General features: G+C 41.9%; 1 protein-coding gene across 1 annotated transcript in view; it reads left to right on the top strand.

The window, feature by feature from the left end:
- The window catches only part of LOC147303774 (dolichyl-diphosphooligosaccharide--protein glycosyltransferase subunit STT3B-like), a 104,799-nt gene extending 88,517 nt beyond the window's left edge, over positions 1-16,282 (top strand). Inside the window, exons 10-16 of the mRNA XM_086280777.1 lie at positions 1,470-1,681; positions 3,091-3,278; positions 4,119-4,290; positions 4,838-5,011; positions 7,380-7,493; positions 12,150-12,356; positions 12,507-16,282. Coding sequence (XP_086136903.1) covers positions 1,470-1,681; positions 3,091-3,278; positions 4,119-4,290; positions 4,838-5,011; positions 7,380-7,493; positions 12,150-12,356; positions 12,507-12,581 — 1,142 coding nt within the window. The 3' untranslated portion in view covers positions 12,582-16,282. The remainder of the gene's footprint in view (positions 1-1,469; positions 1,682-3,090; positions 3,279-4,118; positions 4,291-4,837; positions 5,012-7,379; positions 7,494-12,149; positions 12,357-12,506) is intronic.
- Positions 16,283-17,605: the final 1,323 nt, after the last annotated feature.

Raw genomic sequence — 17,605 nt, 5'->3', positions numbered from 1 at the left:
CGAAGCTTTCTTTTACTAGTTGGTTTACTAGCAGTCCAGACCCCTTCACCTGTGGTTATGATTTCCTAGTAATGACTGAAACTGAAAGAGGAAGTTGTCTAATGCAAGTAGCTGAAATTAATTTCCTCTGCAGGGTAGCAGGGCTCATCCTTAGAGATAAGGTAAGGAGCTCAGACATTCAGAGGGATCAAGGAGTAGATCCGCTGCTCCTGTGGTTGAAAGCAGCCAGTTGAGATGTTTTGGGCATCTGGTTAGGGTGATTCCTGGGCGCCTGCCTTTGGAAGTGTTCTGGCTATGCCTCCAACCTGGGAGGAGACTCCAGGGTAAACTGAGAAACCACTTATGAGTTTATCTTTCTCATCTGCCCTGAGAATGCCTCGGGATCCCCCAGGAGGAAGTGGAAAGTATGGCTGGGGAGAAGGATGTTAAAATCCCCTAGTCTGCTGCCACGACAACCTGATGTTGGATATGCCACGGACAGATGGTTATTGTTGTCAGTGATATAATGGTGAAATCCCACCTGCTTTTAGCAGCACATAGATGCATTTTAAGCTCGGTAATTGGATGCTTCTTATTGAAACCCACCTAAGAAGTCATTTATCCTGTCATGTATAGAGCTTCTACGTTTGACTTTTCAGTGACGAACCAGGTATTTTCTAATTTGTCTTGAGAAATTTAACGACCGATAATTCAACCAGGAGGTTGCTGCCCATCACAGCCTTAAATTCTCCAACAGTCAGGCCTGTAATATTGTCTATGGAGCAAATAAATAGGCATTTCAGAGCCAGGGATTCCTGAAATAGCTCCTCTGTCATACCTGATTCATTGTCAGCTGGGATTAGCTCTTGAATTAATAATGGTTCTGTTTTTAGTGGAGTTTATTTGATCATCTGTGATTAAAATGCATGATTTATATAAAATAAAAATAAAAATGGGTAGAATGTCGTGACTAGCAGACTGGTCTGTGGACAGTGCATCCTTTCTCGAGTAGCTTTAAGCACTCTCAGCTTTGAAAAAGCCTGAAATAATGAGATTGAACTTCTTTATACAGCAGCTTAAATAAAACTTAGGGTTAGACAGCCAAGATGGAGGGCAAGGAACCCTTAAGTGCTGGAAACAAAGTCCTTCAGCAGCCCGTTTCTCCCACAGACTTAATTAGCCAATTACAGGTATTGATTAGCCACACACCTGTTGAGCCGGGTCGGTGCTTTTCAAGAACAAAGAACAGCCAGTGCTCCTCTATTCAGGGTTTGAGATCTGCAGTGCTAACATAGACTGATTATTCAGTGTTACTCTAACAACTCAATTTCTCTTTCCGTGTCTTTATCTGCCTCCAACACCGACTCATTTTGTCTCTTTTATATTCACGCCGTCTTTCTCCTTGTCTCACCTTTGTCGACTTTGCTTTCCTTATTCTCGGTTTTTTAACTTTCTGTCAACCACCGCCTTCTTTGTCTCCTGCCTTCCAGTGGCTCTCTATGCCATCAGTGCAGTCTATTTTGCCGGCGTGATGGTGCGTCTGATGCTGACTCTGACTCCGGTCGTCTGCATGCTGTCAGCCGTGGCTTTCTCCAGCGTCTTTGAGCATTACATGGGAGACGACACAAAGAGGGAGAAACCCCCTGCTGAGGACAGCAGCGACGAAGATGACAAGAGGAACTCTGGGAACCTCTACGACAAGGTCAAAGCACGGCAGAGAAACTGCTGAATTTACACTTCACTGATTTTCAGTATTGATAATGCTACACTTTGTTGATGTCATGTGACAGGTCAAGTTGCTGTGGGACTAAACTTTTGGCTGGGAAAAATGTAATAAAATGAACAAAGTGAAAAAGCTGTCAACAAGTGAACACCCGTGGGGTGTTTCACACTTTCGTGGTACCTTTTGGGGTTTGGATTCATCAGTTGCGTATTTGTCAGCTTCCCTCCTCACTCCCCACCAGTTTGGATAAACTGTGATTCAGCTGTGATTCAGCAGCAACTGTTTGATTCTGTTGCCATAATTTTAGCCGCCTTTGTTGAACGTTGAACTCTTTTCTGTAGTCACGGCTGAGGATGCGTCAGTTGCAGCCTGCCACGTAATTCCATCTTTCTTTTTTTGCTTTCTCCAAAACACCTCTCTCTTCTAGAGAGGTTTCTAAAATGCCTTTTTTATCTGAAACGACACACTTCATAAAAATACTGGCAAAATGGCAAATATCAAAGGTCGTCGGCCGAGTTTGCACACAGGTTTGGGAACATTGAATGACGTCAACACGTTTAGATCTGAAATTTGAGGTTTAAGCCCTTTTTGTGTTTCAGTTTTGTCCTTTGAATGTGTCATGGTTACATGTGGATACTTGATTAGTTAGCAGCTTAATTGAGATGTAATTATTCAGGTAGTCTAATTAAGACCACAGTCTCATTTAAAAGACAAACCTGTGAACAAATTACATGCATATCACATTGCATTTTGACCGCTCGCTGACACAAGGCACCAACAGGAGAAACAAGGGAAGAGCTTAAAATAGATTCGGCTTCTGGTGCAGTGGTTGGCCCCCTGTTGTTGTGTCTAGAATTTGCCCAAAGCTTCACTACTTACAAGTTATAAGGGGGTTGTAAGCTGCCAGAAATTGAAATTGGACTTCAATTCCTGACATCTCCTGGAAGTTTTCGGCACCGCTTCCAGATCCCCGTGGGCCCACTGCAATTTACAGCAACAGAAATCCCACTTTTCCTGCAGTGATGGGTTCAAAAGTTAATTTTCATGTCTATCATTCATGCTGTCCCTCTTTATTGAGTTTCAGCATGCAGTTTGGGTGTGAGAGGAAGCAACTGAAGGTGTTAATTTGGTACAAATCATCTCTGGTGCTTTTTTTTGTTTTGTTTTTTTGTTTTTTTACTTCAGGTTTCTTGCTGCTCATCACAGGGATTTTCTCACATTTCTCACTGATATGTCTTCACACAGTAGAGGAAAAAAAGCTGAGGATACTCTAAAATACTTCTCTTATTAGTTCATTCAATAATTTATCGCACTCAATAATTCAGATTTCTGGAAAGCTTCAGACTCGTTTGCCAACCCTCCTGATGGTGTTTTGTCTCCCCCTGCAGGCCGGCAAGGTGCGCAAACACGTGTCGGAGCAGGAGAAAGCAGAGGAGGGTTTGGGTCCAAATATCAAATCCATAGTCACCATGCTCATGTTGATGCTGCTCATGATGTTCGCCGTCCACTGCACGTGGGTCACCAGCAACGCCTACTCCAGCCCCAGCGTGGTGCTCGCCTCATACAACCACGACGGGTGAGAGCGCTCCGCCGTGCCGAACGCTGCGTACATGGATGTAAAGCAACTGCAAAGAGCAGAGCAATGCCTCCCATGATGCTTCATAATGAAGAAGGATGGGCTCCTCCACCTTGCATGCAAATTAGCACGTATGTGTGTTGTGCAGCAAGAGAGCCGAGCATATTTCACAAGGGGATTGGAGAAATAATGATATGTGAGGCCGTACCTGATTAACTTTTAATCTTCTAGGTCACAGTAAGCATCTCTTAGGTTACAAAAAGCTGATGTATTATTCTCTCAGACTCTTTACAGGCATAATTATTCTTTTAAAGCATTGAGGAGGATTTCCTCAATGCTGTAGTACCATTAATATATGCATGAGAACTTGCATCTACCACTTAGTCTCGGTCTCCAATATTGGAGACCGAGACTAAGTGGTAGATGCAAGTTCTCATGCATATATTAATGGTACTACAGTAGTTCTCAGACAGTGGTTTAGCTATCCTGCTGGGAGCAGCGTGCCTGTCACTCTTTTTCTTGCACGTATACGCCCACACACACAGACACAGACGTAATATGATTACCATACCTGGAGCTAATTGGTTCCCTGGCTTCGTGTCTGCTCCCTCTGCGCGAGGTAAATTTAGGACGTGAACATTTAAAGTGCAAGGTGTTGTTTTTTTTGTTTTTTTTAAACCCTCAGTTCATTATATATGGATGCTCTATTTTCAGCTGTTGTTGCCCTTCTGATTTAAAGTCCTAAATGAAATATTAATGGCTTCCTCAGCTATATGCCTGCCAACCAACGCGGTTACCTGTCAACCTTATTTTTTCTTTTTTTTTTCTCCCCCTTGTTAGGACGCGTAACATCCTGGATGACTTCAGGGAGGCTTACTACTGGTTAAGACAGAATACTGATGAGCACGCACGTGTCATGTCCTGGTGGGACTACGGTTATCAGATAGCGGGCATGGCTAACAGGACCACTTTAGTGGACAATAACACGTGGAACAACAGTCACATAGCGCTGGTAAGGGCTGTTATCGTCTTTCTTGTCTTCATCTGTCTTCTTCCCCGTTTTGCTCGTGGATCAAAGCACGTGCAGAGAAATCAATGGTTTCTTCTCGCAGCTGCTGGATGATTAGCAAGCTCTTCACTTATTTATTTATTTCTTTTTAAATGTAATTGCCATATTGTATAAAACGGCCGCTTCCAACAAGCCAGATAATCTTGTTTCCTTAAACTTTTTCCTATTGAATTTACACTGTAGGGAGTTTTCAGTTAATTGCTGTCAGATTCTGTGGGTTTGATTTATTCGTTTTTCCTCTCTGCTGCCAAATGTAGACAAATGTTTTTGCCTTTTAAAGCCCCTCTAGCTTTCTTCACTCTCACTTCCTACCCAATGCCTGTTGTCTCGTCGGCATCTGTCCACAGGAAACGTCATCAGAGTATCATGCATCACGGATCTCCGTTTAACAGCTCTTTTGTCCCGCAGCTCTGCCGAAGCGTCGTCTCTTGTGAAACGGGTAAAGCTCAGTTAAAGGATAACTTCTCAATCGCCATCACTTTCTTTCTAGGTGGGGAAAGCCATGTCTTCCAATGAGAGTGCAGCCTACCAGATCATGAGGTCCCTGGACGTGGACTATGTGCTTATCATCTTCGGAGGTGTAATTGGTTACTCGGGCGACGATATTAACAAGTTCCTGTGGATGGTGAGGATTGCCGAGGGTGAGCACCCTAAGGACATCAGGGTGAGTGTAACACAGCAGCAGCGCCTGTAAATAGAGCTCGAGTTTTCTCTGAGAAGGAATGGAGCTGGACTTACACAGCAGTAAAATCAATGTTTCCTCTTACAAAAGTCAAGGTGCTTTTTCAAACCCTTCTCACCTGAACAGAAGCAAAGATTACTCATTGCATTGTTCAAAAACAAGACGTCAGCCAGGAAACCCTGAGATACACTCACAAGGTCCCTTATTCAGGACTTTCATAACAGCTGCTTTTTGTTATTGGAGCAGAAAATGGACCAGCGTACGTGCAGGGCTTTTCTGTTCTTTGACTGCTAATAGTCTCAGACTGCAAACCAGATTTTACCCATTTATACACACTTCCAGAGTGCTCTTTGTTAAGGGAGACTTACTGTGCTCATTTCCAACGCCACATTTTTATTCTCGAATAAGTGTGGCTGTGTGTGTTCCAGAGCTCTTGCACTGGGCCTTGGTGCCATCTACCATTTCATCCACTACCTGAAATGAGCTTTAACTCCTCTTGCTTCAGCACCAGCCTCTTTTCGTCATTTATCTTGGAATTGGGTGCCCCTCGTAAACAGCAGGTTAGCAGGGTTAGAGCTGTGTGTGTGTGAGATGAACAGATTAAGGATATCCGCTCTCACTGACATCATGAGGAGACGAGAGTAGAAAGTGGAAAGATGTTTAATACCCTGACCCCTGGCTGTCAGGAATGATCTGTAAATATACAAATTTATTGCAGGTAGTATGATGGAAAAAATGAATTTATAATAGAAAATAAGGAAAATGATAATAGATCTACTTTAATGAATACAACAAATTTGTTCTTTTGCATCATGGATATACAGATTTGGCATTTAGTGTCTTGTGGCAGAACATACTGACTGGAGGAAGTGCCGACTGAATCACAGGCCTTTTGATTGGTGGACACCACACTCTGCCTGTTCCTGAGCCATAGTCGTGCTGTTATATTAAAGCATTTTTCTTGTGAACTTGTATGGTCAGGATTTCATTTTTTAGCATTCTGTACTTTGCTGTTGTTGCTTCCCGACTTTCAAGGTTGTTTGGCTAATTTAGTTTTTAATCGAAGAGAGAATTGCATTTTGTTACCCTTGTAACTCCGATCCAGTTTGTATTCACGCTGAATTTTTACAAAGAAAGACGAGTAAACACGAGTTTCAAGGACAGTGACGCTATTGTGTTTCATCAATACTGCTGCATTGCAAATCAGCAGAAAATCTGGCAGCGGGACTGTGGAGGCGCCAGTTTTCAGGCTTCAGTCACACAGGCCGGCGGTCGACAACCACGGGGAGAAACAAAATAATTGTGTATTGCACGGTCAGTTTGTGAGTGGTTGTTGGCAGGCACTATGTGAAATTGGTCGCAAAGAGGGGTCTACATTGTAAACCACCGTGCGGCACCACCTTGGTTTGGTCACCTTTCTGCTGCAACCAGCGTGTATCGAGCGTAATTTTTATTTTGAGCGCAAACAGTTTCTAGTTTCACTACTGCTCTGCGAGTGTTTGCAGACCAGTTGGTGCCTTCAATTCAAACTGTGGGTGACCACGGCAATCTGCTAGATACCAAAGCAATCAAAAGGAGGACTCTTTGACAGCTGCTAACACGATCTCCAGGGTCCAATCGGGGAATACAGCGAGCCCGTCCCACTGAAACCCAAGTAACGTAGCAGAAGTTACTTTAGAGCTCTGTGTGGTCATAGTAGGGTCACCACAGCAGGCAGCAACCGTTTTCTTGACACAACCCCAAAGGGCGATTTGGGTCTTCAGCTGGAATTAAACCAGCAACTATGTGAAGCAAACGTGCAGACCACTATACCAGAACAATCTACCCACTGAAACAATTAAGCAGCAATTTAACTTGGATCAAGGTTGGAATTTTCCAGTTTAGAGGCATTTCTTATATTCTTCCTACTCCATTTAATTCAATAAGGCTGTGCTAATTGTATGAATGGCTTCAAGGAACAAACATGCTGAATATTACCTGGTTCCTCTTTAATGACAAAATACACAAAGTAGTGTATAAGCTGCGCACACATACTTGTGGTTAGGCATTGATTTTTGTGTGACTGTGGCTAGTTTAGTAGAAAATTTAGACTAATGCTGACAAAAATACATTAATTCCACAGTTATAGAGTTTGTGTGTTAGAGCTTTGAATCGTGCACTGAGATGAGTAGTTTTTAAAATGACGGCCAATTGATTACTTGAGCTGTTTAAGAGCAGTTTTTTCCCCTTTGCTGTCATTCAAATGCGTCCTCTCACTACTGCATCCATCTAGTGTGAACTTTCTACTCCTGATGCTACCTACTTTTGCCATCTGGTGATTTTTCTGGGCCCTCCTCTGTGTCTTCTTTAGGAGAGCGACTACTTCACTCCTCAGGGAGAGTTCAGAGTGGATAAGGCGGGTTCACCAACTCTGCTCAACTGCCTCATGTACAAGATGTCTTACTATCGCTTTGGTGAAATGCAGGTAAGAGGAGAAGTTCTCATTACTTCATCAGAAACTTTGCTTGTTTCTTAGAATTAGTTTTGTGTATGTGAGGACTTTTCAGGACAGAAGAGAAACCCTCCACTGAATCTTTCTGGAGTTAGGATCCACTTCACACTTACAAATGGATGAAATGATGAGCAGCTGCCACAATAAAGGAAAAACGTGTTGTATTTTATGCAACATGGAGCTTTATCAGGCAGTAACGAGCAGCTACCTCTGCCAAGCGTGTAAAAACGTCTCGCTTACAGTAAAAGGCTGACAGACGGGTGGAACGGGTCTTTAAGGAGGCGCCTTAGGGAGCTCCTGAAGTTTGTAGAGGGGTTGTCGGAGGGGAACGAGAGGCTGCGAGAGGAAATATGAAGGATTGGCAGAAGCTTTGAAATGCGCCACGGCTACTTCTGGCAGGTAGCAGAGGAGAGATGAGACGGATCCTTCATGCCAGGTGCTCACATCCCTACCGTACAATCGACGCTTCCGCCATCTGCGGACAAACAGCCAAAGCTCTGCATAGCTTAAAGTGCTGTTTCTGGGTTAATGGCATGGAGAAACCGAGGCACGGAAGGAGTAGGAGGAGGACAGGATGGAGAGATCCCAAAGACAGAAAAGTGTTAGAATAGCCGGAGCAGATTCCAGTTATGAAAACAAGATGTGACAAGTGTAAACTGAGGCTTGGAGGACACGAGGAAGAAGGCGATGAGCAGAGCGGAGGCAGCCATTCATGATTGTCGAGAATGCACTTTATAGTCATGGACCAATATTAAACTGTAATGCTGAGAATGCATAATAGAGAACAGAATAGAACTCATGATGAAAAGAGAACCCATGGACTGGTTACTTTGAAGCCCCCAAACTAACTCATTTAGTTCCTTTTATATTAAAATGACAGGTTAAACCGCACTAATAAAAGCACATTAAGAGGCTAAGATCTTGTTGCTGCTGATATTCTATTATTTTAAAGTCTTTGTCCTGTGGAGCAGCCTGAGGAACAATTACAGGTTAGAACACAAAGTGAGGAAGTTGGACAAGAAGGAAAAACAATGGCGGGAACCTAGATGGAGGCTTTTACTTTGAGAATAGAGTTGACATATTTTCGAGGGACACAGTAACAGTTGCAGAGTAAGGAGGATGAGCAATCAAGGGCCTTTTTAGAGCAGAATTACGGGGACGAGAGGTTTTATGCTGCTCGTGGAAAGTGTAATCAAACTCACTGTTTATCTTTCATAATCGAGTTTAAAATGTTTGCTCTCGTCTTTTTCTGTTCAGACCTAATTTAGTTTGAATCTGTAGAGCTGCTTTGTGCTGAGATGGATCAAAGGTGATGCTTTAGTAGTGGGTGGAGAGGCTCCTGCCTTCCGTTTCACTTTTATTTTAGGAAACTATTTGACATTTTGGGAAATTCACTTGCAGAAAGAGTAAGATGAGAACACTGATGCTATTCGTGGCTATTCAGTTAAAACGTGGACACTGCCAGCCTGCTTCTGTCTAGAAGTAACAGAATAGCAGCGATGGGGAGGAGTGGGTTTTAGTCATTAAGCAGCTTGTAGATAATTCAACCAAAGTCTCTCTCTGGAAGCGAGCCTTGCCACTGCATCTATCTTGGCACCGCCTCTGGGTAGTTGTTTTAAAGCATCTATGTAATTGTATAGTGTAGCCTTAACTAGGGCTGGGTATCGTCACTGATTTCTAGAATCGATTCAATTCCGATTCACAAGGTCCCGAATCGATTCGATCCACGATTCGATTTAATTCGATTCGATTTAAATCTGGGAAATTTTGACAGTCAGAAATATTATAATTCAGATCAGTACATTTACATATTTTTGTATCTATAAAAAGGAAGCTGACACTCGCAAGACTTTATCCAAGCTGTGAGCATCACAGCAGATGCTTTTGTGTCAAAGTAGCTGAAGATAAAACACAGAAAAACATGAAGGTGATTTTCCTGGCCTGGGATTTTATAAAAATATTCTGCAGTACATCAAAAACGAAAGAAAACCATTAATCAACATATGAACATCACCTCTGAAGTTACAGCGGTTTTATTAGAGACATGGCTAAGCATTTTGCATTTTGAATAATTTTAAAAAGTTTAAATTTATTCAGTATTGAACAGCAGAAATGAGGTTTTCTTTTCGGAAGAATGTAAAAGGGAAAAAAACAGCGGCTGACAGCGCTGTAAGCAACAGTAGACTTGTGTAACAAGCAAGCGAATAATGAAGAAAGGGAAACTGTTCTTGAAGTACAGAGAGAGAGAGAGAGAGAGAGAGAGAGAGAGAGAGAGAGAGAGAGAGCAAAACAGTAAAAGAGTGAATTCATGACGATGTTTATGTGAAGCGTTTGGATCTTCTTCTGCTGCTGGTTCGGTCAATATTGTTTGGAGAGAGATAAAACTAACAGCTTTAGAATCGGCTCATAAAGGGCGTGAACACAAAGCGCGGACCCGCCGACACATCAGAATCAGCGAGCTGTCGGCTTTCAGCCCCGACCGTGAGAAAGGCGACATCTCACTGATTCTGATCCGCGGGTCGCGCTGTGTGTTTAAGTCTATGTGCAGAATCCCTGTACCTGCTCTCATTTACTGTCTTAACTGTTTGGTGGTTCTTGAAATTTTGTGAGATGTCACCAGAGATTCTGGCATTTCGGGCAAAATAAATTTATATTAAAAAAATCGATTCAGGATTTTAATGAATCGATTTTACGTTATCCAAGCCAGAATCAATTTTAATCGATGAATCGATTATAAAAACCCACCCCTAGCCTTAACGGTTGAAATCACCAGGAAATAAAAATCCGCTTATATGCCTTAACAGATTTGCTGGCTTTGATCCAAAGTAAGCTTTAAATCTCTTAAGGTGTATTTCTATTACACGTGCTCAGTTTGTACACCTTGTTACAGCTTCAATCCTGAGTGATCAGTGATCACTACTCATTCCACCAGACCACTGAATAAATGCCATGCTGATTTACATTATAGCAAGAATAAGCCGGGAGAAAGTAAAAAGGTACACTCTGGCACATCTGTACCGCAGTAACACAAAGTCTTCTGCCAACACAGTGCACATCCCACAGGTTATTAAAGTGTTCAAACACAGTTGAATGCAGGACAAAATATGAGGAGCAAGTGATGGTGTACAAAAAATGATAAAGAAACACCACACTTATTAATGCCAGTAGCCTGAGGAGGCTGTGGTGCAGCTGTTTGAGACAAGGGTCTGCACTGTTGCGAGTCAGCAGCCTTCAAAGGTTTGTTTATATTGTGATGTCTAATCTGAACTTCATACATTTTGCCCCTGAAAAATGCTAAATGAATAATAAAATCCTAAAAACGTCAATAATTTATTTTCTCAAAACTACTAAAAATTAAAGGTAAACGTGCCTCGAAAAATAAAATGAAACTAAAATGAATAATCTCAGTTTGTAAACTAGAATGACAACAAATAAAATAATTTAAAAAACCATTAAAAATCAAAAACTATTATAACTAGCAATGTGTTTGGCTCTTTAGGAGCTGGGATGGCAGCTTCTATCGTGTCTTTGTTAACATGTGTTTGGTTTGACGTCATTTATATTTCCGTGACACAAATTCAGTTCAACTTGAAGGATTTCAGTTTGTCCTCTCAGCTGGTTTCTGCTTTCTAAGCAGCTTCGGTCCAGATGAAAATGACAACAGGTGAACTGAAGAGGCAACAACAAGACGACCCCCTCAGGAAAAGAAATGGTTTTGCAGGTGGTGGGCACAACTCCTGCTCTCTCATTGTCCCACCTGACTACGTTTTCTTTTCTTGTCACCTCTGATAGTAGGAGGTGGTGCCTGGTTGCACAGGTAGTCACATTCCTTTAGGATGTCGTGTTCACATGTGCTGTCACAAGAAGGCTCACTGTGTCTCCCTGCACAGTCTCAAGCGTGCGGTGGAGAGGTGAGCAGGGCTGAAAAAAGCCTTCCCCCTAAGCAGGACCTAGATCTGCATCTCTGTGCAAGAAGGAACTAGAGGAATGCTACAAGATCCCTACACAATCCTCTCTAGTGGGCTGTTCATGTGCGTGCTTCTGACTGACCGGCACCATGCAGCTCAGTTGGCACTTGCCATTGTTGCCTGCAACAATTATCTGCGGAGAGACTAGGTCATCAGTGCCTGCCAGTTGTGGTATTCTCTGAATGCCAGTTGAGCTGCACTGTCTGTGATTACAGGACCCACTAAGGGACATCAGGCCCTTATGCCACCGTAGTACATGTATATCACAGCTTCATCAGAAATATGCACTTCAGTGGCCCACTAGAGGTCGATTTGTAGGGTTCTGGCAGTGCTTCTGTTCCTCCGCACATGAAGGAGCAGATACATGTTCTGCTTCCTTGGTCGATGCCCTTTTATGGGCAGCTCTCATGTGTTGGCCTGCCTCCTGGTATCTCCTCCACACTTGGCGAATCTTCTGTGGTCTAATTGTGTAACTAGTAGAGTGACAAGAACGACAGAAAAATCAGTCGAGAAGGAATTTGGGGTTGTTTTGTTGCCTCTCCAGTGTACCTCTTCCCACCTTCCTCTATAAGAAGACAAACAATTGCACTGCACAGTTTCATACGTTCCTGTCACTGATAGCTGCCAGAAAATCAGATAAATAAACCTGCTCGTCTCTCAGCTGGATTTTAGGACGCCGCCTGGCTTTGACCGGACACGTAACGTCGAGATCGGCAACAAGGACATTAAGTTCAAGTACCTGGAGGAGGCGTTCACTTCAGAGCACTGGCTGGTCAGGATCTACAAGGTGAAGGACCTGGAAAACAGAGAGCCGCTCGACCACAAGCTCCGTAGTGTCGTGCCCAAGCAGAAGTACACCTCCAAAAAGGTAACAACATAGAGCATGTGTTCATTCAGTCTTTTTATTTATTAATTCTTTAAATGTACAAAAAGTTGCTTAAAAAAATTAATTTAAATCCTACCAATTCTAATATTTACAGATGTTTTCTTTTTATTTCGACCTCATTTCTCTAACCAGACCGCCAAGAGGAAGCGAGGGCACATCAAGAACAAACTTGCCATGAAGAAGGGCAAGAAACTCCAAAAAAAATAACGGCGACGAATCGTGAACTGTAGGAGAACAAACGTGAAGAAACCTCTAAACACCAATGATGAAGAACACAGGTGCTGTTTTATCTGGCAGTTGGTCTCGGGCGCTTGTCTCTAGAGCGCCCTCATGTGTCGAGGATGTGTCATATCTGGTTAGCTCCAGAATTGTCGTCCGTTTTTTTTGGTGTTTGGTTTTTTTATCCTGAGGATGTTTGTCTTGCTTTTTCTTCTGTTTTTTTTTTCTTTTCAATTCTTTTTTTTTTATTACTTTGTACTTGAATGTGTGGTGAGGCATAGGGCTGCTTTACTGGGTCCAGCGTTGATTTAATTTTTGTGATGTTAATTAAGTGCTTATCAGTACAGGGATCGGGTGAAGGCGAAACAAGAGAAGACTAGGAACATTTGCACCAAAGACCCATCGACCTTGCTCCGTGGCACATGTGAACTCATTACTGGGAGCGAGGAGGCGAAGCAGTGAAAGTCGAGGACTTTGTTCCTGACTCGTGTACAGTAGGACAGTATGCGGTATGGAGGAACGTCACCATCCACGCACAGCCCTTCTGTAATATTAACCTTTTTGTCATCATCTCTTTTCTGTCTTCTGCCTGGCTTCCTGACCCCTGTTTTCCCCACAGATTCTCTGGGGAGAGAAATTGGCCTAATATGTAAATATGCGATATAAAGAGAAACTGTCTAAAAGGATGATAATATATTGGATTGTTGTGGTGACTTTTTAAATATGCAGTTTCTGGGTTTTTTTGTTTAGTTTTTTTTTCTTCCCAGTTTTTGTGCGATTGTTTGATTTTTGTTTGACAGCATTTAGAACAGTGAATGCAATAATTCTTGTACAGAGGGGCTTGAGATTTTTGCTGACAGAATGAATTTGAATGTGAATTTTTACACACCCCCTGTTTTTCCCCCCCTCTAAATGCATAGATTGTACATTTCTGCTGCTAGGGTTTAAAGACGGAAACAAGCAACTGTGTGTACAAAGTAGTGATTAATAAATTAGGCCTCCCTTCCTGCAGGGGGAGCTCTCTAGTTCAAGTGAGCAAAGCCTAGTGCCTCATCGCTGGTCGTCCATCGCCTGATTTTTATCTTTCCTTTTAATTTTTACGTTTGAGTTTGTGGCTGTCTACTTTTGTTTAAGCTCATCGAGTGTCAGAATGGCGGCTTCGCTGCTTCAACCAGACTGAGGCGTTGAAAACTGGAAATGTTCATAATATCTGGAAATGGACTGGTGAACTGTGAAGGGGGGGAGTGGGGGCTACATGGTATACAGGCACTGAATCTAGAAAAGATGAACTGAATGAGAAACTATAATGGACTTCCATCTCTGCCTGTAACATAAGATGGATCAGTGAGAATAAGACTAACAAATGTCTCTGTGGTACTCTGAAGCTGTGTCCCTGTCCTGTACTGTATACTACTGCTGCACTAATAGATGTTTGTACAGCAGGCGGTTGAAATAATCAATTTCCCAGTTAATGTTTTTTCCTGAAAACGGTCCTCAGAGCCAGTTGTGATGTCTTTAACTTTTTACTCATTGAAAGCATACTGAGAGTAACCCTTGAAGCTCTGAAGTGAAAGGTCAGGGCTGCTTATAAAACAAAATGATTGTGCATCAGAACTTGGTGAGGGTGGTCACTTGGAAAAACTACCCTTGGAAAAACCTGAAAACTAAGGTCTTTTAGGAGTTTTATTCTTCTCCTCTGCCAGAGTAGCTTTGCATGATTCAGTTCAAAATAATCCTTATTCTTTGAAATCTCTTCAGAGAGATTATCCTCTGTCTGAAACAAACTCTAGTGGCCTCTCTGATTTTAAGCCAACTTTATTCTGATTGGCTGAAGGTTGTTGGCTGAGATGACCACATTGGTGACATCTGCTCTGTGACATCATACAAAGCCAAGATGAGACAGAGTGCTTAATATGAGCATCCAGCATTGTATTTGTACATGAGGCTGAAAAGGAGGAAAACTTAATGGATTGAGAAGTCCACAAAATAATCACTTTTTTCTGTCTCTAAAGAGATTTGGAAGCTCCTTACGTTTTTAAAAGCTATAACAGTGACATTTTACTTTACTGCTTTAAAAATATCTCAGTAAAGTTTACAGCTGTTCATTGATCCATTCATTCTTTTGTTCAATGCAGTATTAAAAAGGGCTGCATGCTTTTGAATAGGTTAGCCTGTGGTTGCCTTTTAGTCTATCAGTTAAATTTTCTGTAAATTCTCCAGAAAAAGGTGTTTTAATTTTCCAGGTGCTGAGATTAGGTCTGTAATTGATAACAAAAAGAGTTTGGAATTACTTTGGAATAATCCACTTTAATACAGTTGGTTTTTTTTATTCTGCACCCCACATCATGTTTAGAACTGGTGAGTTGGTTCCTGATACTGATTATATTTCAGAAAAACCCCCCTGATATTTATCTTTAAAAAAGACATAATATAAAATATTTCTATCCTAGTAGTGTTAGTTGGAGTATGCGGTATGCAGCTGGGACACAGCTCTGAGTGGTAGCCTATGTCTTATTCTATGGGCATTGCACTGTTCTCCGTGTGTTTGGGTTCTTAGACTCTGTCTAAAAACTAATGTGTGCACGCTTCTGTAACTTTTTTTTTCTTGATCAAAAAAGTGACACATCATGCAGTATACTTGTTTTGTCACATTTTACAAAAAATAACTTTTGTTCATATCGGGTGTTTTTTTTTGTTTTTGTATCTGAATGCTTTGATCTCTCAAACTGTCACCGTTTGAGGCTTCAGACCTTCGACATGCCACTTCATTGTTCTGTTACACAGAGGACAGAGTTCAGACTAAGCCTTAATGTGATGTACAGTGTGCTCCTCTTTTGTGCTCATTTGTTTTGTTTGTTTAATTAGGAACAGCAGAATGGTTGCTCTGAATTTCCTCATGTCTTAGAATCTCGGTGGCATCTGTCCCCGACAACATCTTTCTTTTTTTGTTGTTGTTCTAATGCAGTCTCTTCCCACATGTGTCTGCTCATCTTCAGAGTTTACATTTTTACATTGTTGTTCTGTTCAGCCATCTTTGAATATACACTTTAAAGAAAACACTGGTGTGTGTGTGTGTGTGTGTGTTGTTGCTGGTCTTCTCACTTTGAAAGCGTTGCATGGACCATCTGTAAATGTGACTTTAAACATAGTTGAATGCAAAATGAACCACTTGATGGCAGCATTACACTTTGGGTGAAGACTTTTGCTTCTGAGTGTGCAGCAGTATGCATAAAGAACACTCTGATTGTGGAGGGGGTGAGATCTCTTTATTTGGTGGCGGATGAGTAGCTGTTCTTCAGCCACTTATTATTTAATGCGATCTCAACTCGTGATTTCTCCAGTGAAGATACTTCACTCTATATATTTACTTTTGTGCTGAAAATAATCTCACTCTGGGCCTTGGTGCAGCTTTTGAGTTCACCCTGTCTGAGATGACCCTAGCTCACCATTTATTTGAAGTCTTCAGATTGGTTTCCCCTTGCAAACAAAAGGTTTGAACCTCAGGTGGGTGGAGCTTCTGTGCCTGAGATCACCATATTGGGGATATCGGTTCCCTCTGACATCATTAAGAGCCAAGAGTATAAAAAAAAAGACTTAAACTGAGCCTTTAGAGCAGTCTGAAGTCTGAGCTTTTGGGCTTACAGGGTTTGCTTGCACATGTTGCTGAAACCATTATTTGCAAGAGTATGCATGTGACAGAAAATAAGGAAATGCTTGGTGAGTCCCCTTTGAGCAACGGTGCCTGGCAACAAAGCCTAAGAATGATGTATTAAAGCAGGTGACAGTAATGAGAAGCGTTGCAGCAGTGCTTAGATGTAAAGTCTGCAGCCACACTAGCACTGCGAATCTTGGCATCGCTACAGCGATATGAGTCGGGCGGTGAATTGGCCTCATGGTGGTGCCAGAAGAAAGGACATCTCCATATAAATCAAAAGGTTTCTCTTCTACAGCTGGCACTACTTCACCAAAAGCTCAGCTTTAAATTTCAAATTATTTTAGTTTTCACCAGCTGAAGCGTAAGACTTGTAGGTGAAATTACTGTTGAAGATGATGCCAATATGCCACAGGCCTTTTCACTGCATGTTACAGCAGGAAAAACACAGGTGTGAAAATAAAAATTGTTTTGGGAACACATGGGGTTTTTTCCTCTCCCCTTCTGTTCTTTGCATTGGAAGAGTTTACAAATGCCATTTGCTAAGCTTGCTAGCATTAGCCGAGATTTTGGCATTCTTTCATGTCAACAAAAGAAACGATGTAACATGAAACATGTTGTGGATGCTGATGCGGGTGATATGGTGACTGTGTCCATCTTTTATATACAGCCTATGCATGCACAGTGTGCTGTGCAAAATCAAGATGTGCTGGACGAGCAGCCGAAAAAGCCGCAGCACCTGTGATGCTATCATGTAAATATGTATCCACCACCTTCACCTCCAGCTCTGAAGGGGGAAAAAAAAAAAGAAGAGGGGTCCAAACCTGGTGCTGGCACGGTGTACCTAATGAAATGTCTGATTAGTGTTAACATACTAATTGTGTAATCAGCTGATGGGGATCTAGTCAGTGGTACATATGTGGATGCTTGCTCATAGGGGCTCGTATGATTGGAGTTTTCTCTGTATTACAGGGCAGTGATGTCAAACTCATTTTACCACGAGGGACACACTTTGATCTTAAGTTAGCCGGATAAGTGAGACTCCACTTTGTGTCAGTGTACAGACGTTTAACTACACGTTTAATCCCTGGGACATCTTAGTACAAGATAATGAAGTGCCATTTCAACAGCACAAAACAATTTTTCTACATGATAAATTTAGAAAAATCAAAAAGTCAACAATGAAAAATTAACTTCTGTCCTTTTATTCTTTACTAAGTAGTTAAGTAATAAATATAGTATGACTGGCTGTGAGAGAGATGTTAATCAGGAAAAACTATCAAATTAATTAAAAAAAAAATACTGTTAAAAGTCTAAAAATGTATGCCCTCATTCATATTTTGGCCAGATTGTAATCTTT

The sequence above is a fragment of the Aulonocara sp. 'chitande type north' Nkhata Bay genome, linkage group LG22 (genome assembly GCF_057382095.1).
Source record: "Aulonocara sp. 'chitande type north' Nkhata Bay isolate Kocher_YH1m ecotype deep benthic linkage group LG22, A_spYH_male_GT1.1, whole genome shotgun sequence".
NCBI lineage: Eukaryota > Metazoa > Chordata > Actinopteri > Cichliformes > Cichlidae > Aulonocara > Aulonocara sp. 'chitande type north' Nkhata Bay.
Note: the sequence above shows the minus strand (reverse complement) of the source record. Positions and strands in the feature narration are given on the sequence as shown.